At 56.1% G+C, this 19938-nt stretch overlaps 1 protein-coding gene across 1 annotated transcript; it reads right to left on the bottom strand.

Annotated features, from left to right (window-relative positions):
- Positions 1–376: 376 nt before the first annotated feature.
- Positions 377–12471, bottom strand: CD22 (CD22 molecule). The gene is made up of 13 exons (XM_062176000.1): positions 12303–12471; positions 10790–11167; positions 9643–9936; positions 7818–8087; positions 7394–7657; positions 5865–6122; positions 5416–5676; positions 5069–5332; positions 2995–3091; positions 2776–2851; positions 2497–2615; positions 1112–1196; positions 377–508 (listed from the first exon to the last, which is right to left on the bottom strand). The coding sequence occupies exons 1-13, from the start codon at positions 12469–12471 to the stop codon at positions 377–379; spliced, it is 2667 nt and encodes an 888-aa protein (XP_062031984.1).
- Between the last annotated feature and the right edge of the window lie 7467 nt (positions 12472–19938).

Consider the following 19938-nt stretch of genomic DNA (forward strand, 5'->3'; position numbering starts at 1 on the left):
GCAGGTGAGGGCCTGGGTTAGCCGTGCTGAGAAGGAAAACCAGCTCTGGCCAGGCACAATGCTCCCTGCAGTCACTGTGTGTGTGTGCGTGCGTGTGTACGCATGTCTGTGTACCAGCATGTGTGTGTAAGCACTAGCGTGTGTATGCGTGAGCATTATATGTGTACGTGCACACGTGTGTGCCATGAGAATGTGTGTGATCATGTGTACAAGTGTGTGCGTGAACATGTGTGCATGCATGTATGTTCACTAGCACGCGTGCATGTGTTGGGAGGAGGCCATGTGACTTAGCAGCTGAGTGTCCATGGTGGGGGGGAGCTCTGGGACGTCCACGGCACCTGCCACCCCGGGCGCCTCCACCACAACTGGTCCAGTGTCATTGCTTGAGGGTCACGTATTCCACTTCTTCCTGGGTCTGTGGTCGCACCCCAGTCCCAAACTGAACCAGCTCTGAGTAATGGATCCCCTCGTCTTCTGGCAAATCCGGAGTCACGTTCTCGTAGTCAGCCTAAAAGAGCCACGTGGCAGTGAGCCTGGTCTGCGTGTCAGCTCCCGCGCCAGCGTTCCCCTCCCCTTCTCTCCTCGACTCCGCCCAGGGAGTCTTCTTACGCAGAGTTTGGCTGCTCGAGGCACCTGCCCTGGCCCCGACCACCCGTCTGCCCGAACCACAGCCAAGGTTTCGCTCACATCCCCAAACTCCATGAGCTGGAAACAGAGTCCCAGATTCAGTGTAAACCGCCTTTGGAGGTGGAAAGTTTGGGAGCTGACTGGGCCTTGGGGGCTCCCCGGGAATGAATGCATGAGCAGGCTATTGGGATGTTGGGGGAAGGAGCTTGGACAAGAAGCCAAGCCCTGCTCAGCCCGCTCCAGTCCAGCAAGGAGGGTCTCAGCCGATGTGGCCATCAGCCTCGGACACCCCGTGAACCTCTCTCCGTTACGAAGGATGCCATCTCGGGTATTCGGTTACAGTAACAGGAAACGGCCTGAGACATCAGCTCTTGACACCCACGCCCACTCCTGGCCCCCGCTGACATTTGCCTAAGCGCTTCCCCTCCGGGCCTCACGGCTGCAGCCAGACCCACCCCTCCACCGCCCCCGCCCTGTCGCTTACCACTCGGCGCTTCTGCACCACCGAATAAGTGACTGTGTCCTCGCTGCTTAGGGGCAGCCTCTGCACCTCCGCTGTCCCTGCGTCTCTGAGAGGGACAGCAGGTGCATGACCAGAGTGAACCATTCCCATGAGCTTTCTCTCCTTCTCCTGCCCCCAGATCCCTGGCAGCACCCCAGCCCCCGCTCCCCGGTGCCCCCCTGCACCGCCCGAGCCCCCCGCCTTTGCATGCAACGGAGAACCACAGCTTCTGTGAGACCGCAGCTAGGAACCGGCGCTGGCCAAAAATAACCAACATGGCCGCATCCCTGCCATGACATTTAGCTCATGATACTCTCCTTATAATAAAATGACCACGGCTACGCTGACGCAGGGGCTTTCAAAAGGGAAGGTTAAGGGGACCCTCCCAGGACAACGCAGGGCAACATGGCCTAGCCAGCGACTGTGCAGGCTTGAGCAACCATATAGCTACCTGAGAGCAACCCTATAGCCTTAAAACACCCAATCGGAACGCATGTAACCATGTAAGGGAGTCAAAGCAACTAAGGTTGTATGTAAGGCAATTCCCGCTTTGCTCTGGGCTCATGTTTTTTGTTTTTTGGTTTTTTGGTTTTTTTGACAGGCAGAGTTAGACAGTGAGAGAGAGAGAGAGACAGAGAGAAAGATCTTCCTTCCGTTGGTTCACCTCCCAAGTGGCCGCTACAGCCGGCGCTGCGCCGATCTGAAACCAGGAGCCAGGTGCTTCCTCCTGGTCTCCCATGCGGGTGCAGGGCCCAAGCACTTGGGCCATCCTCCACTGCCTTCCCGGGCCACAGCAGAGAGCTGGACTGGAAGAGGAGCAACCAGGACAGAATCCGGCACCCCAACCGGGACTAGAACCTGGGGTGCCGGCGCTGCAGGTGGAGGATTAGCCTAGTGAGCCGCGGTGCCGGCCTACACTCAAATTTTTTGGCTAGGAGTCCGCTGGGCCCTATGGCAGCATAAATAAATGCCACTTCCTGCAGAAGCCTCAGTGCCAGGCTTCTCCGTCTGAGGGCCCTGCAACAGCACCTGAGCCAGGATGCTTTGGAAGATTTCCAAGAAAAGGCAAGGAAGTGGGCAGCACTCAAACTCTACATGAAACCCCGCCCCTCTATGAATAGTCAATGAGCCCCACCCTCCCATGCCTCTAGATTATATAAAGGGGAGGCCCTGACCCTTCTTAAAGGCAGCGCATTCTTGAGTGCCTACTTTGGCTTTGCATGCAAATAAATCGTGTTTCTACGCCGGCCTTTCCCTGGGTCTCCTCCTTGTGTGGGAGACAAGAACCCGAACCTGGCCCACCGCCAAGAGGGAAGGTGGGACGCCCCCTTTTCCTCCCACCCCACCACCCCCGGTACCCTCAGTACCCTGTGCTAGGCGTGTCCATCTCGGGGAAGCGCAAGGTGGCGTAGCTAATGCCGTGCTCCATCACCGGGTTGTAGCACCCCAGGGAGTGGGGACCATTGGAGAGGGGGGCTCTTCTGACCTAGGAGAGAGACAGGGTCTGGGCTCCGACCCTTGTGCCTGCTGCGCGGGCCCCGCCCCCTGGGCACCAGGCCCCGCCCCCTGGGCACGGCACCCCGCCCCACTCCCCTTCACCTGACTTGCAGGCCCGCCCTGCCTGCGGCCTCTCTCTGCCATCCTACCTTTGGATTCCTGACAAAGAAGCTCTGACCGCTGAAATTGTCCTGAAGCCCCTGCTGGCTCCGAATCCTCTTCCAGCTAAGTGAGGGGAGGGACGGGGATCAGGACCCAGGGGTCTCAGCAGGCTGGGGGCTTCAGGATGGAGAACTGGGCCAACATCCGCCAAGGGACCGGGAAGGAGGTGGATGGTTGGCGGGGGGGGGGGCGGGGAGGGTGCTCACTTTTGCCGAAGTTTGACCACCCAGATGGCCAGGACGAGGAGAGCTAGGCAGGACCCGATTCCCACGGCCGCGCGCCTGCCGATGGTCTCTGGACTGTCTGGTGGGGAGAGGAGCAGGCTCATCATTCAGCGGGCCGGGCTGACTCCCCTCAGCCGCCAGCCTCAGCCGTCCTGCCTGCTGACTTCTCCGTGTGCAAGAGAGCGAGGCAGAGAAAGCAGGAAGCCGGCCCCTGCCCACCGGAGCTCCATGTAGAAGAAGACGGAGGAGCCCTGGGACACACCACACGTGGGGACTGCCACCCTCATCAGTGGGGGCGACTCTCTGGGGCATGTGGCCGCACCATCGGCATTAGCAGTGCACCTGCCCTTGTAGCCATGTCCACAAAGAGAGACTGAGCACCTCAGCTCTGGGTAATGAGATGTACAGCTCCAAACAGGAGGACCCAGTGTAGCCCTTGGCACGAGAGGTGGGCTCCGGCTGTCTCCAACGTGGAGACCCGCATGCATCGGTTTTACACATCATCAGTTACATTGCTGGATAACACAGTCACACAATCCGCTTTGGACTCCAGCTTTGTGGGGAATGAACTTCTAAATGTAAAGCTACTGGCACTGGCATTGTGGCATAGTGGTTACGCTGCTGCCTATGACACCGGCATGCCATATGGATGCTGGTTCGAGTATCAGCTGCTCCAGTTCTGATCCAACTCCCTGCTAATGCACCTGGGGAAAGCAGCAGAAGATGGCCCAAGAGCCTGAGCCCCTGCACCCATGTGGGTGACCCGGAAGAAGCTCCTGGCTCCTGGCTTTGGTCTGGCCCAGCCCTGGCCATTGTTGCGATCTGGGGAAGTGAATCAACGGATGGAAGATCCCTCTCTGTCTCTCAGTCTCTCCCTCTCTCTCTGTAACTCTGAGACTTTCAAAATAAATAAATAAATAAACCTTTTAAAAAAACAAACACTAAATTCAAAGCCATGACTGCAATCGCTCCTCTGCAGAGGTGCAATAAATAAATGATGTGTTTTCTGTTTGTCTCCATACGCTTTAGACATCCTGTGCCTGCACGGATACAGCAGTCTCCAAGCGGCATCATTACTGCAAGGGGCAAAGCCCAAGGCAAAACAGGAGCCTTACTGCATTTGCAAAAAGGAAAGATGGAAGGGACCAGGGTAGCTCGTGCACACCGCCCATGCGCGGAGTGCCCACGGAGTGCCTCTGCCCCTGCGCACAGCAGGGTGTGGAGGGGCATCCCCTAGAAGTGAGCGGAGCTCTCAGGGATCCAGAGTGACAGGCGTCTGTCTTTCCACTTTCTACCCTTACTAAATCTGATTTTCTTAGTTTTTTTTCTTTCACCATGCACTTGTATTATCTTTTAAAAACAAAAACAAAAAAAACCTAAAAACTAAAGGGGCCAGCGCTGTGGTGCAGTGAGTTAGAGTCTTGGCTTGCATTCCACATGGGTGCCAGTTCTAGTCCAGGCTGCTCCTCTTCCCATCCAGCTCTCTGCTGTGGCCTGGGAAAGCAGTAGAAGACGGCCCAAGTGCTTGGGCCCCTGTACCCATGTGGGAGACCTGGAGGAGGCTCCTGGCTTTGGATCGGCACAACTCTGGCCTTTGCAGCCATTTAGAGAGTGCACCAGTGGATGGAAGACCTCTCTCTCTCTGCCTCTGCCTCTCTGTAACTCTGCCTTTTCAAATAAACAAATAAAATCTTAAAACACACACACACACACACACTCACTACCAAAGATAAAAGCAAGGAGCCAGTCAAGGGTGAGATTGAGAGACAGTGAGAGACAGAGGACCCAGGAGGAGTGTGAGGTGTCTGTGAAGTGGGGGCCTCCTGCAAGGGACCCCAGGGACAGGAGCAGTAGGGAGAGAAAGAGAGAGGCATGAAGGGTGCCGCGGGATAGCAGTGGCAGCCAAGAGCTCTGGAGAAGGCGGTGTGGGCAGGCTGGGCTGGACCACAGGACAGGGGAGGAGGCGGGAGAGCAGGGGCCAGGTGCTCCCAGGGCACGGCCTGGGGTTCCAGCAGCCAGGGGCAGCAGGGAGCCTGGGGGAGGGCAGGGGTCTTACAGTAGACGGTGAGGGTGCTGGGGGGTGACTCGCCCATGCCCAGCCAGTTGCTGCCCCGGCAGCGGTAGGCGCCCGAGTGTTCCACCGTGGTGGGCTCGAGCTTCAGCGTCTTGTCCCAGTGCTGCAAGTTTTGGTTGTTCCAGTCAAACCAAGCGTACTGGGACACGGGAGGGTTGGCGTCGCTCTCACAGGTCAAGGCCACCTTGCTCCCCTCCATCACCGCGTCCCCTGGGACCATGGACACCTGCAGCCTGCGCGGCGCATCTGGAAGGGAACAGGCAGGTGAGAACACAGGCAGCCAGGCACCTGCTGCTCCCTGCCCTAGGCCTCCGGCTCCAGCCACTCACACAGCACTCGCAGCGTCCAGGGCTCAGACGAACGCTGGCCGACGGAGTTGTTGACCGAGCAGCTGTAGTTGCCGGCGTCTTCGGGGGTGATGGAATCAAAGCTCAGCTCTTGCCCTGCCTGCAGAGGGCTCCCGTTTTTCTTCCAAGAGAAGCGCACTTCGGTAGGGCGGCTTCCCGAGAAGTTGCACCGGAGGGTGACGCGGCGGCCAGCGGGAACCTCGGACTGCACCGATCGCCAGATCTTCACACCTCTGGGGGCATCTGCAGGGCGAGGGCCTCAGGCTGACCCCCCAGCTGCCTCTCCCTCCTGCTGCCCCCTGCAGCCCCCTGCCCACAGCCCGGAGGCCGGGTTCTCCCCTCTCAACTGCGTCATGGACTCTGGCCCTCCTCCCTTCACTCCCCATATCCTGCCTGGGCCACCAGCCAGGGACCCCTGCCCGGTCACTCACACTGTACATCCAGGTTGACCGAAGGAGCCCAGGAGCACCAGGTGTTACAGGCGGCACAGGCGACGGGCTCGGCGTTCCAGGCCACACTGTGAATGTTCAGTACCCCAGGCGATGGCTCCTCCCAAGGTCCTAGGGGCTTCCAATCGTAATGGGAAACCGTGGGGTTGCTGGAGTTGTAGATGCAGGAGAGAGTCACGCTGTCTCCTTCGCGGATGGGTGTGGGGTTTTGAATCACTGTGGTCACTTCCTTGGGCGGATCTGGGAGCAAACCAGAGAGGTGGGCAAAGACCGGCCAACTTGGCCACAGCCCTTTCCTGCCTGCTTCCCCCCACCCCCCAACCCCCACCTGTCCCCCTGAAGTCACACAGGCCCTGAACGAAGCCTGGGAAGCCTCGTGTGTCCGTTTAGCTCTTGTGGGGACGAGAACTCTGCCCTGGGCTCTTTTCCAGGCCATAGTTTGAGGCAGGACCATACAGCAGGTGGGAGCCCAGTGCCACGGCCTGACTGCCCGACCCTACCATGGAGAGCTGCATGGGCACAGGCTGTGGGACCTCAGTTCACTCATCTGTCACACGGGGTCCTGAGCTTGCGGAATGGTTGTGAGGAGCAAGGCGTGAAGCCAACAGTCAACACTGCCGCTGTCACCGCCCACCCGGCTGTTTAGACACCCAGACGCTGGGCCAACCCATCTGCCCATGTGACAGCTCAGCCGCCAATGACCGAGCCTGCCGAGTCTCTTTGTCCTGTGGTCAACTCAGTGACAAGATTCACTGTGATGGGGTCGGCGCTGTGGCACAGCGGGTTAAAACCTTGGCCTGCAGTGCCAGCATCCCACATGGGCACCAGTTTGAATCCCGGCTGCTCCACTTCCGATCCGGCTCCCTGCTGATGCGCCTGGGAAAGCAGCAGAAGATGGCCCAAGTGCTCCTGCACCCGCATGGTAGACCCAGTTGGAGTTCTAGGCTCCTGGCTTTGGCCTGGCCCAGACCTGGCTGTTGCAGCCATTTGGGGAGCAAACCAGCAGATGGAAGACCTCTCTCTCTCTCTGTCTTTCAGATAAATAAAATAAATCTTAAAAAAAAAAAAAAAGATGCACTGTGCAAAAGAGGCCCTGACGCTGCAGACTGATGGGACCTTTGCCCCAGCTCTTCTAGAAACTTCCAGAACCCCTTCTGGGCTCAACCTTGACAGAGCTCCTGCCCCTTGCAGTTCATTCATTCAACAAACATCTACTGAGGACCCGCCACAAGCCAGGCCTTGTTGCTAAGTTCTGGGAGTGTGCAAGTACGTGAAAAATTTGCGAAAAAAATGAAATGAAACTGTGCATGGATTTCCAAAGAAATGTATCTTTGAATCCTACTTTTCTGTGAATTTTTTGAAGTCACTCGAACAGCTGTGAACAACACCAGGGCTTATGAGATACCCCGGCTGCTGCTGGCTCCTCCTCGAATCCCTGCACCCCAACTGCCTTCTCCTGTCCCCCTACTTCCCCTTTTCTCCCTAGAGCCGGAGGCCCTGCGGCTACTCACACTGAATGTCCAGCTCAGCGTCCGGGCCAATCTGCCCTGGCCCCAGGCTATTCTCTGCCACGCAGGAATACTTCCCAGCGTGCGAGAGGAGGGCGCTTGGGATCTGCAATTTCTCTTCTGTGCTTCCCACCAGCTCTCTCGCATTGTGAAACCAGGTGTAATTGGTGGGCGGAGGATTGGCCCGTGAGATACAACTCAACTCTACTAGTCTTCCCTCCCTAGCTGGCAAAGGGCGGATCTGGACCCTGGAAGGTTCCGGTGCATCTGGAAGAAGGGGCAGAGGTGGGTGGGGGGAGGTGAGGAGAGCCCTCTGACCCCTGCAAGCACCGCCCACCTCTCCAGAGCCCCGCCCCCACTCCCCTGGCCCCCCAACCACCCGCACCAACCTCCTGCCTGCCCTCGCCCCAGCTCCAAAGAGGCTCACACAACACATTGAGGGTCACTTCTTCCGACTTTCCTGGGCCCAGCTCATTGGAGGCCTGGCAGCAGTACTTGCCGCTCATCTCCTTGGTCACCTTGGGCAGAGTCAGCGTGAGCGCCGTCTGCGCACTCAGCGGAGCCCCATCCTTGAGCCAGGATATAGCCTGGTAGTCTGGGTTGCTGCTGGTGACCTGGCACACCATGGTCACAGATGCCCCCTCCAGGACAGTGGCTTCACTGGGACTGACCTCGATGATCTTCAACTTCGGGACGTCTGCAGGGGGCAGAGGGGCAGTGGGGAAGGGGTCATTCTCCCGGGGGAGGGGGGGCTGCAGGTGCACGGCCGCCCTTTTGCGCAAGGGAGGGCTGGGCTGTTCGCTCCAGCGACTGTCACAGCCTCCTCACTCGCCTCCCTGCTTCCCCTTTCCCCCTGCCCCTGCGGTCTCAGCGGGGCAGCCAGCAGGCTTCCTAACCCCCCCGAACAGGGCTTGCTGCTCCCTGCTGGGACACATCCCAGGGACTCCACACTGGGAATAAAATCTAAAAACCTGGCCCACTGCCCAGTGGTCTCAGGTTCCTCTCCCTCTCCGACCCTTGGCCCCCAGCAGCAATGGCCAGCCTCTCTGGCCCCCTGGCTCTGTCTTGGGCACCCCACGTTCCCCCTCAAGGCCTCTGTACTTGTTCTGCCTTCTCCCTAGGTCACCGCCTGCCTTGCTGCCTTCCCCACTAAGGTCAAGTTCTCAGGGAGGTCTCCACCCCTCACCCCCACCCTAACTCTGCTTTCTCATTTCTAATACATGCGTCGTCGCTCCCTTCCCTGACTTTTTGCTAATTGCTTCTTGGGGCAGGCATTGGGCACAGAGAGTAAGACACCCTTCAAAGAGCCACATCCCATCATGGAGTACTGAGGCTCGAGTCTTGGCCGTGGCTGAGGTGCACCTTGGGAGGTAGCAGACAGTGGTTCAAGTTCTCGGGCCCCTGTCACCCATGTAGGAAACTTGCATTGAGTTATTGGCTCCCGGCTTTGACCCATCCATTGTTGTTGTGGGCATTTGGGGAGTGAACTAGCAGTAGGGAATGCTCTCTCTCCCAAATAAATAAAAATAATTTTATAAAATTTATTTCTTGTTGCTTTCTTTTTTAAAGATTTATATATTTTTTTAATTTGGAAGGCAGAGTTACAGGGAGAGAGAGAAATAGAGAGATAGAGAGAGATCTTCCATCCACTGGTTCACTCTCTAAATGGCTGCAAAGCCAGGAGCCAGGAGCTTCTTCCGGGTCTCCCATGAGGGTGCAGGGGCCCAAGGACCTGGGCCATCCTCTGCTGCATTCCCAGGAGCATTAGCAGGAAGCTGGATGGGAAGTGGAGCAGCTGGGACTTGAACTGGAGCCTGTACGGGATGTTGGCAATGGTCCAAGCCACTCCGCCCCAGCCCCCGCCCCCATTTCTCGTCTCTCCCCCACTGCAGTGCCAGCTCCATGGGGTCAGGAACTTTGTTCACTGCTGTATGTCTCCCTTCTCTCTCCCTAACTGGCAGCTCTCATGATAAGGCCCGGCAGTACCTGTAGGTTAGCAGTAGATATTTATTGAATGAATGAATGAATGAATGAGGCGCAAAATAATGGTATGAAAATTCTCCATGAAGTCCCCCAAAATGTGCCTTGGCCTAAGAATGAATCGATTGTCTTCCTCAGGGCAAAGCAGAGGCCCGAGTCAAACTGTTCACTGAAACACCCAACCCGACAAGGAGGCTACTGGAAAGGGGACCGCAGCTCCGCCCGGGCCAGCCCAGCTGGGTCCTTCCCCAGGGAGCCCGGGGGTCACTCACGCTTCACGTCCAGCTGCACCGTCTTCTCGGAGAGCGCCCGTCCTGCTGTGGAGTTCCAGAGCCGGCAGGTGAGGTTCTGCCCGTGGTGAGTCCACTGCGGCTCAAATGTGAGCTGGCTCTGGGTGAGGACTGACGCGGTGGAGAGGATGGTGGAGGAGGCCACGGTGCCCTCCAGGGACCACCGCAGCTCCATCGGGTCCTCGGGGCAGGAGAAATTCAGCGAGCAGGTCAGAGTGACTTGGCGGGACTCGCGGAGTTCTGGAGGGGGCTGGATGTGAGGTGAAAGGGGCTGATCTGTAAAAGAGCAGACACCTGCTGGAGGCGGGGGCCGCTGAGCCCCAGCGTGTGGCCCAGAGTGCTCCCGGGGGCCTCCCTGGCCAGTCCACGCCCCTCTCCCTGGGCCTGCTCGCCCTGCTCTGAATCCCAAAGCGCTCTCTCTGGAAGATGTCTCACTTGTCTCATTCTCACCTCCCGATGTTTGCTCTCTAAGTCGATTCTGGAAAGATCCTTCCTCCCGCCACCCTTATGTGAGCTCCATCAGCTTAGCTCATCGTGTTTTTGGTAGCTTTGCTTAATGGCTTCAACACAGGATACCTCCCGGCACAGCATTTCTGGAGTGGGGTGGGCCTGTGTGCGGCCAGGCTCAGGGCCCCTAAGCTGGACCATGCTGGAGATTATAGGGTCAGAAGCAACGTGTCTCACCCCCAAACCTGGGGCTGCTTAGAATCACCCACAAAAAAAAAAAAAAAAACCATATCTGAGTGTCAAGTCCTTGCTTGGGCCCCTGCCACCCACATGGGAGACTGAGAGGGAGCTCCAGGACCCTGGCCTCAGCCTGGACCAGCCTCAGCTGTGGCAGTCATTTGGGGAGTAAACCAGTGGACAGAAGATTGCGCTCGCTTGCTCGCTCTCTCTCTCTCTCTCTCTCACTTTGCTTTTAAAATAAATAAATAATTTTTTTAAGAATCCAGATTTCCATGTTCTCCTAAAAGATCGTAAGGTCTGGCCACCTGCACCCTGGATCCGAGGGCGGGAGGGGCTAAGGGACAGGCAGGACGCCTGTCACCTCCGCAGGCAGCGTGGCCTGTGCCCCTGCCCAGGCCCGAGGCGTCTCCCGCCCCCCCCTCGCCCCTCCTCGAGGCCTCACCAGACACATTGAGGCTCATCTCCTCCATCCACTTGTCGGTACCGGACGTCATCCTGAACCCCAGCTGCCCGCTGTCTGTCACGTGCACCGGTCGGATGCTCAGGGTGCAGTTTCTCTGTTTGTCTCCCAGGAACTTTACCCTTCCCTGGTGAACCTGCAGCTCCTCCGTCTGCGTGTGGTGATACAGGACCGTCCCCCTGTAGCTCTTGGTGACGTTGTCATACTCGGGGTTGTGGTAGAGGGTGAAGTTCCCCAGCCACGTGTTCTGTTTTGGGATGGTGTAGGAGCATGGGATCCAGACACAGGCTCCTTCCCAGGCGTAGAGGGTTTTCGGGTGCGCAAACCGCCAGTCAGTGGGGTTGGAGGAAGCCACGCACACTGTAATTTAGCGCAGTGATCAGAAAGCATTATCCAGGGGGACTCGGGGGCGGACAGCTCTCCAAGGAATGAGGAGCCCCTTCTGACGTCAGAGGGAGACAGGGACAGACACAGACAGCAAGGCCCCAGGGAGAAGCGTGTGTACGAGGGGACTTCAAAAGGTAGGTGGAAAAACAGAACAAAAAGGTAAGTTTACTTTGGTGCAAAAAAAAAAAAAAAAAAAAAAAAAAAAAAAAAAAAAAAGAAGGAACTAACGTTGTGGCACAGCAGGTTGGGCCTGTGGCACCGGCAGCTTCTATCCGGAGCACCTGGCTGCGCTGCTAGGTCTTTGCTAAGGCGCCTGGAAAAGCAGAGGACGATGGTCCATGTGAAGGACATGAATGGAGTTCCTGGCTCCTGGTTTTGTCCTGGCCTAGCCCTGGCCAACGCAGCCATTTGCAAAGTGAACCAGCAAATTAAAGATTTCTCTCTCTCTCTCTCTCTTTCTGTGTGTGTGTGTGTGTGACTCTCTTTTTAAATAAATAAATTGGGGCCAGTGTTGTGGCATAGCAGGAAAAGCCACTGCCTGCAATATTGGCATCACATACGCCCACCGGTTCGTGTCCCGGCTGCTCTACTTCTGATTCAGCTCCCTGCTAATGACCTGGGAAAAGCAGTAGAGGATGGCCCAAGTGCTTGGGCCCCTGCACCTGTGTGAGAGACCCAGAAGAAGCTTCTGGCTCCTGGCTTTGGTCTGACCAGCTCCGGCCATTGCAGCCAACTGGGGAGTGAAACAGCAGATGATCTCTCTCTCTCTCTCTGAAACTCTGACTTTCAAACAAATAAATAAAGCCTTTTTAAAAAAAAAAAAAGAAAAAACGAAATCTTTTGGAAATTGAAAACCCATGCCTAGTTTTGTCATCATGTAAATTTTCCATGAACTTTTTGAAGACCCCCTACTAGGCATGGATTTCAATTATCTTTTGTCACCAAACAAACTTATCTTTCAATTGCATTTTCCACAAACTTTCTGAAGTGCCCTGGTGTACCTCTGAGAGTCTCCACCCACGCCCGCCCCGCCCTGCCCCACATTTCCTCCTGCTGCAGGGCCCCCGACGCCCCAGAGCCCAGGGCCAGCCTTGGTTGCAGTCCTTACCCAGGAGCAGGAGCCAGGGGCTGCGAGGCTGCATGGCGCTGCAGGCCGGGGGCGCCCTGGGCAGGGAAGAGTTTGTCTTTGAGCCGGCAGGCTGCTTGCTCTCAGCCCCTGGGCCCCGGCGCCTCTTCCCCGAGCCCCGGAGGATCGCATCCGGCTGTCTTACAGGCATGTGCGACACTGGATGCTCACGGAGCCTTGGTCTGGGCTTGCTGAACCTCTCCCTCCTCCCTCCCCACCCCCCGCCCCCACCATCCATCCGTTCACCTTCTGTGGGTTTTCTATACGTCTTGGCCAGCTCTCACACCTTGAGCGGCACCAGACGGCCGGGCACCTGCATGCCAGTCACTGGGTATCGTGCAGCTCTCTCTGGGGCTACTGATGAAAGATCTTACACAAGGGAGAGACGCGGTCAGACCCCAGCTGGAAGAACCAGGGGAAAATGCATTCTAAAACCAAGAACGTGGTATGTCCAGGAGAGCGTGGAGAGGGAGCTGGGAAGTCTCAGGAGAAAATGAGCCAGGGGCTTGTGGGAAACACACTCGTGGACTTTACAAGTTCATTGAAAACAGGGAATTAAAGGAAATGTAGAGGGGCAAGCATAAGAGATCCATGTCCCATCAGAGTTCCTGGGTCCAACACTCAGCTCCAGCTCCTGACAGCTCCCTGCTAAAGCAGGCCCCAGTGGAAAACAGTGAGGGTCCAACAGCCGGGGTTCCCGGGGTTGAATCCCTGCTGGGCGTTGTGCTACAACGGGGTAAGCTGCCGTCTGCTACCCCGGCGTCCTGCATCAGAGCACCAGTTGGAGCAAGCCCCAGCTGCCTGCCCGGGCACCTGGGAAAGCTGCTGAGGATGGCCCAGGTGCGTGGGGCCCTGCTCCGCACGCGGGAGACCAGGATGTAGCTTCAGACTCCTGGCTTCAGCTTGACCCAGCCTCAGCACTGCGGCCATCTGGGGAGTGAATCAGCAGATAGAAAAATCTCTCTCTCCTTCCCCTCCCCCGGGCCCCGTGTGTGTGTGTGTGTGTGTGTGTGTCCTCTCTTTGTCACTCTTACTTTCAAATAAATAAAATAAATCTTTTTTCAAGTCTATTATGCTGTTAGGTAAAAGCTCTCTGCCATCTGCGGGCAGCCCAGGGGTCACCCATTTATGCCCCTTGCCCCCCCCCCCCCCCGCTTCTCTCCCTCTCCCCCTCATGCTGGCTTGCCTGCCACCATGTTAGCTTTTTCACAGTCGCATTTACATAGAGTTAAATTTAAGTCCCATTTACATGGTCGGGCCCTCTGTGCCGGTCCCCGGGGAGCCAGCAGGACGTGCCAGCAGAGTGTGTCTCCCGTGTCAGCAGAGACCCAGCCCTGCACCAGCCGCCTGCCAACATTTCCCATGCATGGGCACCCCTCTCTCTGGCCGTTCCCACCCTAGGCTGCCAGGCTTGCACTGTAGGCTACCCAGTGTGGGGGAGGTGGGGATCTGCCCCCAGACCAAGGGGCTGGCCCAGGGTCGGCATAGATTAGAGGCAGGGAGACTGATGCTGGGCCGAGCTGCACTCGGCTCGGCAGGTGTTAGCAGCATTATGTACAAAAATGTCTTCGAGGTCACATGCTCTTACCAAAAGCTGGGTTCAAAAGTTAAGAAAGGGGCAGGCGCTTGGTCCCGTGATTAAGATGCTGGCTAAATACCACAGCCCACATTGTGCGCTGGGGTTGATACCCACTTCCGGCTCCTGACTCCAGCTTCCTGCAAACGCTCGCCCTGGGGGGGGGGGGCAGCACTGATGGATGGAGCGACCTGAGCTCCTGCCATCCACACTGGAGACCCGGAAGGAGTTCCTGGCTCCCGGCTTCAACCTGGCCCAGGCCCTGCCAGTACAGGCATTGGGGAGGCTGGGGGGGAGTGAACCAGTGGATAGGAGCCCACACTCTCTTGCTTTATCTCTCTGTCTCTCTGCCTTGTCTTATACCTCCACACATAGGGGTTTGACTATGGGATCCATTTTACCCCTTCTACAAAGCTCTTGACAAAGCTACAGGCTCACAGGTCTCAGGGACACACTTTGAGATCCCCCGGGGCTTCCAGCAGGACTGTGGCAAAGGCTAGATCCCATTCCCTGGGCCATTGTCCCCTGCCAGCGCCCACCAGCCACCCCTCATTAGCGCCTCTGAGAACCCCAGTAAGAGTGGGAGAGGGGCTCCGCGCCCACCCCGAGGGACAGAGGGAGCCCCGGAGTGGGGCGCCAGGTCCGAGAATTGGAAGGCTGAGGAAGCAGGGTGGGGTGTGCAGGTGGGGGAACAGCGGTCGGCTGGCACGGGCGCCCAGGACCAGGGCACACTGGCCAGCCCAGAGCCTGCTCGGCACACGCCAGCCCAGGGCTCCGCGGGATCCTGGCGCTGACCTCCCCGGCTCCTCTCCCCTCCTTGGCGTCCGCTGATCTACCCTCGCCCAGCCTGGGGGACGGGGGGCTCTGCCTCCGACCCTTATTGTAACACAGGCGAGGAAGAGAACAGGGGGTCCCCGCGAGGAAGAGAACAGAGGGTCCCTGCCGTGTGTCCCCGGCTCTGGGAGCTGTGCCTGGCACAGCGCAGCTGCTCCACACTTGGTGTGTTGAGTGGGGGGGAGGGGGTAAAAAAAAAAAAAAAAGAGAAAATAATGATTTTTACCTGTTTCCTTGTGTCTTCCCTCTTTGGGGAGCCGAGCAGCATCTGAGAGTGAAAGGAGAAGTTCAGCGAGGTTTCCAGGGCTGGATTTCACCCTCTGCGGCCACACCCCCTTCCTCTCTGTGACCGTGACAGTGGCTGGCAGGCATCGTGATCGGGGGGGGGGGGGGGGGGGGGGGCACTGTGGGCCTCCAGCCAGGCTGAAGGAGCGCTCCCAGACCTAGAGGCCGTCCTAATTCCCGTGGATGCGTTCTCCCCATCGGAGTATTTTCAGAGCTGGCTTCTCCCCTCTACTCATGTCTCAGGAAACGTGATTGACTCAAGCAAGCTGATCAGAGCTGCCAAGCCGCCACAAACAACACAGGTCGGCTTGAAAGCATGAGGGTCCCTCCAAGTATTTCTGGGGAAAAAGAAACCACAAAATAAAAAGGTAAGCTTCTTTTGGTGTAAAAAACAACCAAGCATAGTTTTTTCATAAAATGCCTTTTTCATGGCGTTCTTGGAGACTCCATGCGTGCTTGGATTCCAAAATTGCTTCACACCAAAATAAAGTTATTTTTAACTCCATTCTCCATGAACTTTCTGAAGCACCCCTGGGTCGGCAGTCGAGTGACGTCACATGTTCCTGTCGTCCCACTCCCTCCCGTCAGAGGCGTGATTGGCGGGGCCCAGGGGCCCCTGACGTCTCCCCAGGGCTGAAGGGAGGGTTACCGCGGGGGAAGGACATGGGGTGTTCGAATGCTGTTGGCGGCGCGATCTCGGGACTGAAACCTCACACACATCAGGCCTGCTCAGTGCAGGTCTCGGGTCACAGCCATGCAAATCCCACAGATGACGAGAAAGCTTCTGAGAAGTCTCCCCTCGGATGTCACACTGCGCTCAGAGCCGTGACCGTGGGGACAGAAGCGCAGCGAGGAACTACTTCACCGCGCAGTGGCGTCTGGGAAGACGGAGGGGGTGCACCTGCAGCCAGCAGGATCCGTGGAGGATTCGGGCTCGGCACCCCTCGCCGAAACCAGTATTCGCAGACGCTAATTCCCTTCTTTAAAATGTCATAGTATTTGCCTACGACCCATGCATATCCTCCCGCACGCTTTAAAGCGTCTCCAGACAGCTTATCCTGCTGGGCGCAGTGGTACACGCTGGGCACCTGCCGAATAGCTACCGCTAGAAAAAAAGATGCACTTGTTCAGGACGGACGCGGCCACTGAAGACCTGGCTACCATCCCCACCCAAGGCCGGATGGGGCATGCTTGGTTGAACCTACAGGGGCTGAGAACCTGCAGTACAGAGGCACAGAGGGCCAGCTGTAGGTCCCCCTATTTGTTCTTCTAAGCTTAATTCAAACTGCGGTATATAGTAATAAAAAAAAGAAACACGCGAAGGCTCTGAAGGTGGAGGGCAGACAGACTGGTTGGGGCTCCCGGGACCCAAGGAATGGGATGGTGGTGAGTGTTCTTTGCTTGCTACGTCCTAGACTGGATATAGGGGAAGCTGACAACTGTAGGGAAAAAGTTCCAGCCACTCTGTGCTTTTCTAGAAAGAAAAGGGCCCCCGGGAAAGACAGAACGCGCAGTCAGCAGCAACTGCCCTGCCCCAGCCGAACACCACAGGAAAAGGCTGAGGCGCGGAGCCTGCGTTCTCACCCCGGGGAGGGCATCAAGGAACCCGAGACCCCTCCCCAGACTGGGCGGACGCGGCTCCAGCGAGGGCGGCGTGTGCAGCTGGAACCTTCTTCCCCACCACACGGGGAGGTGGTGGGGGGAGCCTGGCACGCACCAGCACCCGATGCTGGAATGAGGCCCTCCTCTTCCTCATGGCCTCAGCGTCAGAGGAGGCCCGGAGTGGGGCCAGGACTTTGGCCACCGCTCAGCAGTAACCAGCTCCACCCCCAGTGCCACAGAATCACGCGAGGACGAGAATGAGGGCCCCTCCCCGCCCCGGGCAGGGTAGTCACAGTGCACAGCTGGTGGCGAGCTGGGATTGCCACGCCTGCTGGGCGGTGACAAGGAGCCCGCACCTACCCTCAGGTGTGAAGGGAGGCTGAGGGGAGAGCCCCGCCTCATGCCCCCATCTGGGAGGAAAGAGGCGTCGCCCTCCCCCGTGTCACCGGAGCCGCTTGAAGGGAGGTGTCCTGGGCGCAGACACACAACTGCACGTGGTGCTGTCTTCCCACAATGTCAGATTCGTTTCTCTCTCTCTCTCTCTCTCTCACACACACACACACGCACACCACTCAAGGTGGCTGAGGTTGCAATCGCGGCTTGCATCGTCACTCGGGTAGCTGCCGGCTGTGAAAGGTTGGCCCCTGTGCGCCATGGGGCCAGCATTGCCTGGGGCGGGGAGCCAGACTTCTTTCTCTTTATGGGCCATTTTAGATGGAGCGGTCTCTCTATCCTCAGGGTCATGGGTCCTCTGTTGTGTTTGGTGTCTCTCACTTTCAAGCCGTTTCTTGGAACACGGTCCTGGCTCTGCGTGATTGATGGACAAGTCTTTCACTGATGTCTCTTGGCTTAGGCAGAGTTCAAAATGGAGTCTCAAAATGGAGTCACCTTGGTCAGTCTTGTTCGTGCTCCACGCAGGAGGTCTATGAAAACACAAGGCTTACATAAGGTCCAGAATCTGGTAATACTCATCTTACCAAGAACCAGGAAGTCTCAAGTTGAATGGAAAAAAAAAAAAAAGAACAAACACCATGATGATACACATGTCAGAATTATTTGATAAAGATTTCAAAGCAGCTGTTATAAAAATGCTTCAATGAGAAATTACAAACACACTTGAAACAAATGACAAAAATAGAAACCCTCGTGGGACAGTGCTGTGGTGTAGTAGGCTAAGCCTCCACCTGTGGCACTGGCATCCCACATAGGTGCCAGTTCAAGTCCCAGCTTCTCCACTTCCAATCCAGCTGCCTGCTGATGGCCTGGGAAAGCCGTAGAAGATGGCCCAAGTCCTTGGGTCCCTGCACCCACATGGGAGACCTGGAAGAATCTCCTGGCCCTTGGCTTTGGATCTGCCCAGCTCTGGCCATTGCTGCCATCTGGGAGGTGAACCAGCAGTTGGAAGACCTCTCTGTCTGTCTCTCTCTCCCTGAAACTCTACCTCTCAAATAAATAAATAAATCTTTAAAGAAAAAAAAAAAACCTCAGTAAAAGAATAGAAAATATAGAGAAGAATCAAATGGAAATTTTAGAGCTAAAAACACAATAACCAAAATAAAGGCCCTAATGGATGGTCTCAGCAACAGAATGGAGACTATAGAAGGGAAAATTAGTGAGGCTGAGCTAGGACAACAGAAATGACCTGTTCTGAACAGTACAGAGAACACAGACTGAAAAACGGACCCACCTCGGAAACATGGACCAACACAAATCGCCACAGCTGGCAAGCAGAACAATGCCTTTCATTTTAATTTTTACACAAAAATTCAGACTCCATCAAGTGGAGAAACAAAAGGAGCATGCTAACAAGTTACCAAGAAGACAAGGTCAAAGCACAAGTAGCTTTCTATTTTTTTTAAGATTTATTTATTTATTTGAAAGGCAGAGTTAGTGAGAGGCAGAGGCAGAGAGAGAGAGAGATTGAGAGAGAGGTCTTCCATCCACTGGTTTGCTCCCCAGATGGCCACAATGGCCAGAGCTGGGCCAATCTGAAGCCAGGGGCCAGGAGATTCTTCCAGGTCTCCTACATGGGTGCATGGGCCCAAGGACTTGGGCCATCTTCTACTGCTTTCCCAGGCCATAGCAGAGAGCTGGATTGGAAGTGGAGCAGCTGGGTCTCGAACTGGCGCCCCTATGGGATGCCAGCACTGCAGGCAGCTGCTTTACCCTCTTTGCCACAGTGCCGGCTCCATAAGTAGCTTTCTTACTCCTAGTGTTGGGGGTCACATGAGCAGGAATATGATTAGAATCCTTGCTGCCATCATTGGGTAAATGGCAATAAGACACTGCCAAAAATATTGCTATCCAAGCCTTTCTCACTCTGGTTAACAAAATTGCTTTAGATTATTCATTAGCAGAAAAAGGGAGAATATTCACAAAAATTAACACAACCTGCTGAACTGTACTTCAGGACAAGTAGACATGAGTAGAAAAAATCAGCCAAAACGCCCACTGGCTACAAGATGTATGAGGACTTTGGAGCAGGCAGGTGGTGCAGTGGGCATCCCATATGGGTGCCAGTGCAAGTCCTGGCTGCTCTGCTTGCAAGGCAGCTCCCTGCTGATGCACTAGGAAAGCATGGAAGACAACCTGAGTGCTTGGGCCCCTGCACCCACACGGGAGACCCAGGTGGAGTTCCAGGCTCCTGACTTCAGCCTGGCCCAGACCCACCCATGGCGGCCTTTGGGGAGTGAACCAGTGGATGGGAGATCTCTCTCTCTCTCTCAAATAAATAAATAAAGATGCAAAAAAAATAAAAAAGGAAAACTTATCTTCTACATGATTCATTTAGCTGATTGCTAATTGAAAGTGATTCATTATTTAGAAGAAAAGTTACAACTGGTTTAATAATTCTTTCATTCTTTTAATTGCTGTAAACCTTTTTTTGTTTATTTTTTAGATTTATTTTATTTATTTGAAAGACAGAGTTACAGAGAGAAGTAGAGACAGAGAGAGAGGTCTTCCACCTGATGGTTCACTCCCCAGATGGCTGCAATGGCTAGAGCTGAGCTGATCCAGAGCCAGGAGCCAGGAGCTTCTTCCAGGTCCCCCACACGGGTGCAGGGGCCCAAGGACTTGGGCCATCCTCCACTGCTTTCCCAAGCCACAGCAGAGAGCTGGATCGGAAAAGGAGCAGCCGGGACTAGAACTGGCGCCCATATGGGATGCCAGTGCTTCAGGCCAGGGCTTTAACCTGCTGCACCACAGCGCTGGCCCCTGCTGTAAACTTTAAATACTAGACCTTTCGTTTTCCCCAACTATGTAAATCAGTGGAACATCACAGTCTACATTATCCTTGCCCAAAAGATTGAACTGCCTACC

This window comes from Lepus europaeus, chromosome 19 (assembly GCF_033115175.1).
Source record: "Lepus europaeus isolate LE1 chromosome 19, mLepTim1.pri, whole genome shotgun sequence".
Taxonomy (NCBI): Eukaryota; Metazoa; Chordata; class Mammalia; order Lagomorpha; family Leporidae; genus Lepus; species Lepus europaeus.

Bases quoted from the DNA above. Each gene is read 5' to 3' on its own strand.
- CD22 (XM_062176000.1), bottom strand. From the start codon at position 12,471: ATGCCTGTAAGACAGCCGGATGCGATCCTCCGGGGCTCGGGGAAGAGG. The intron at 7,658-7,817 runs GTGAGCCTCTTT...CCCTTCTTCCAG, and splicing joins AGTGACCCTCAATGTGTTGT to ATGCACCGGAACCTTCCAGG. The intron at 3,092-5,068 runs GTAAGACCCCTG...TCTCCCCACCAG, and splicing joins CAGCACCCTCACCGTCTACT to ACAGTCCAGAGACCATCGGC.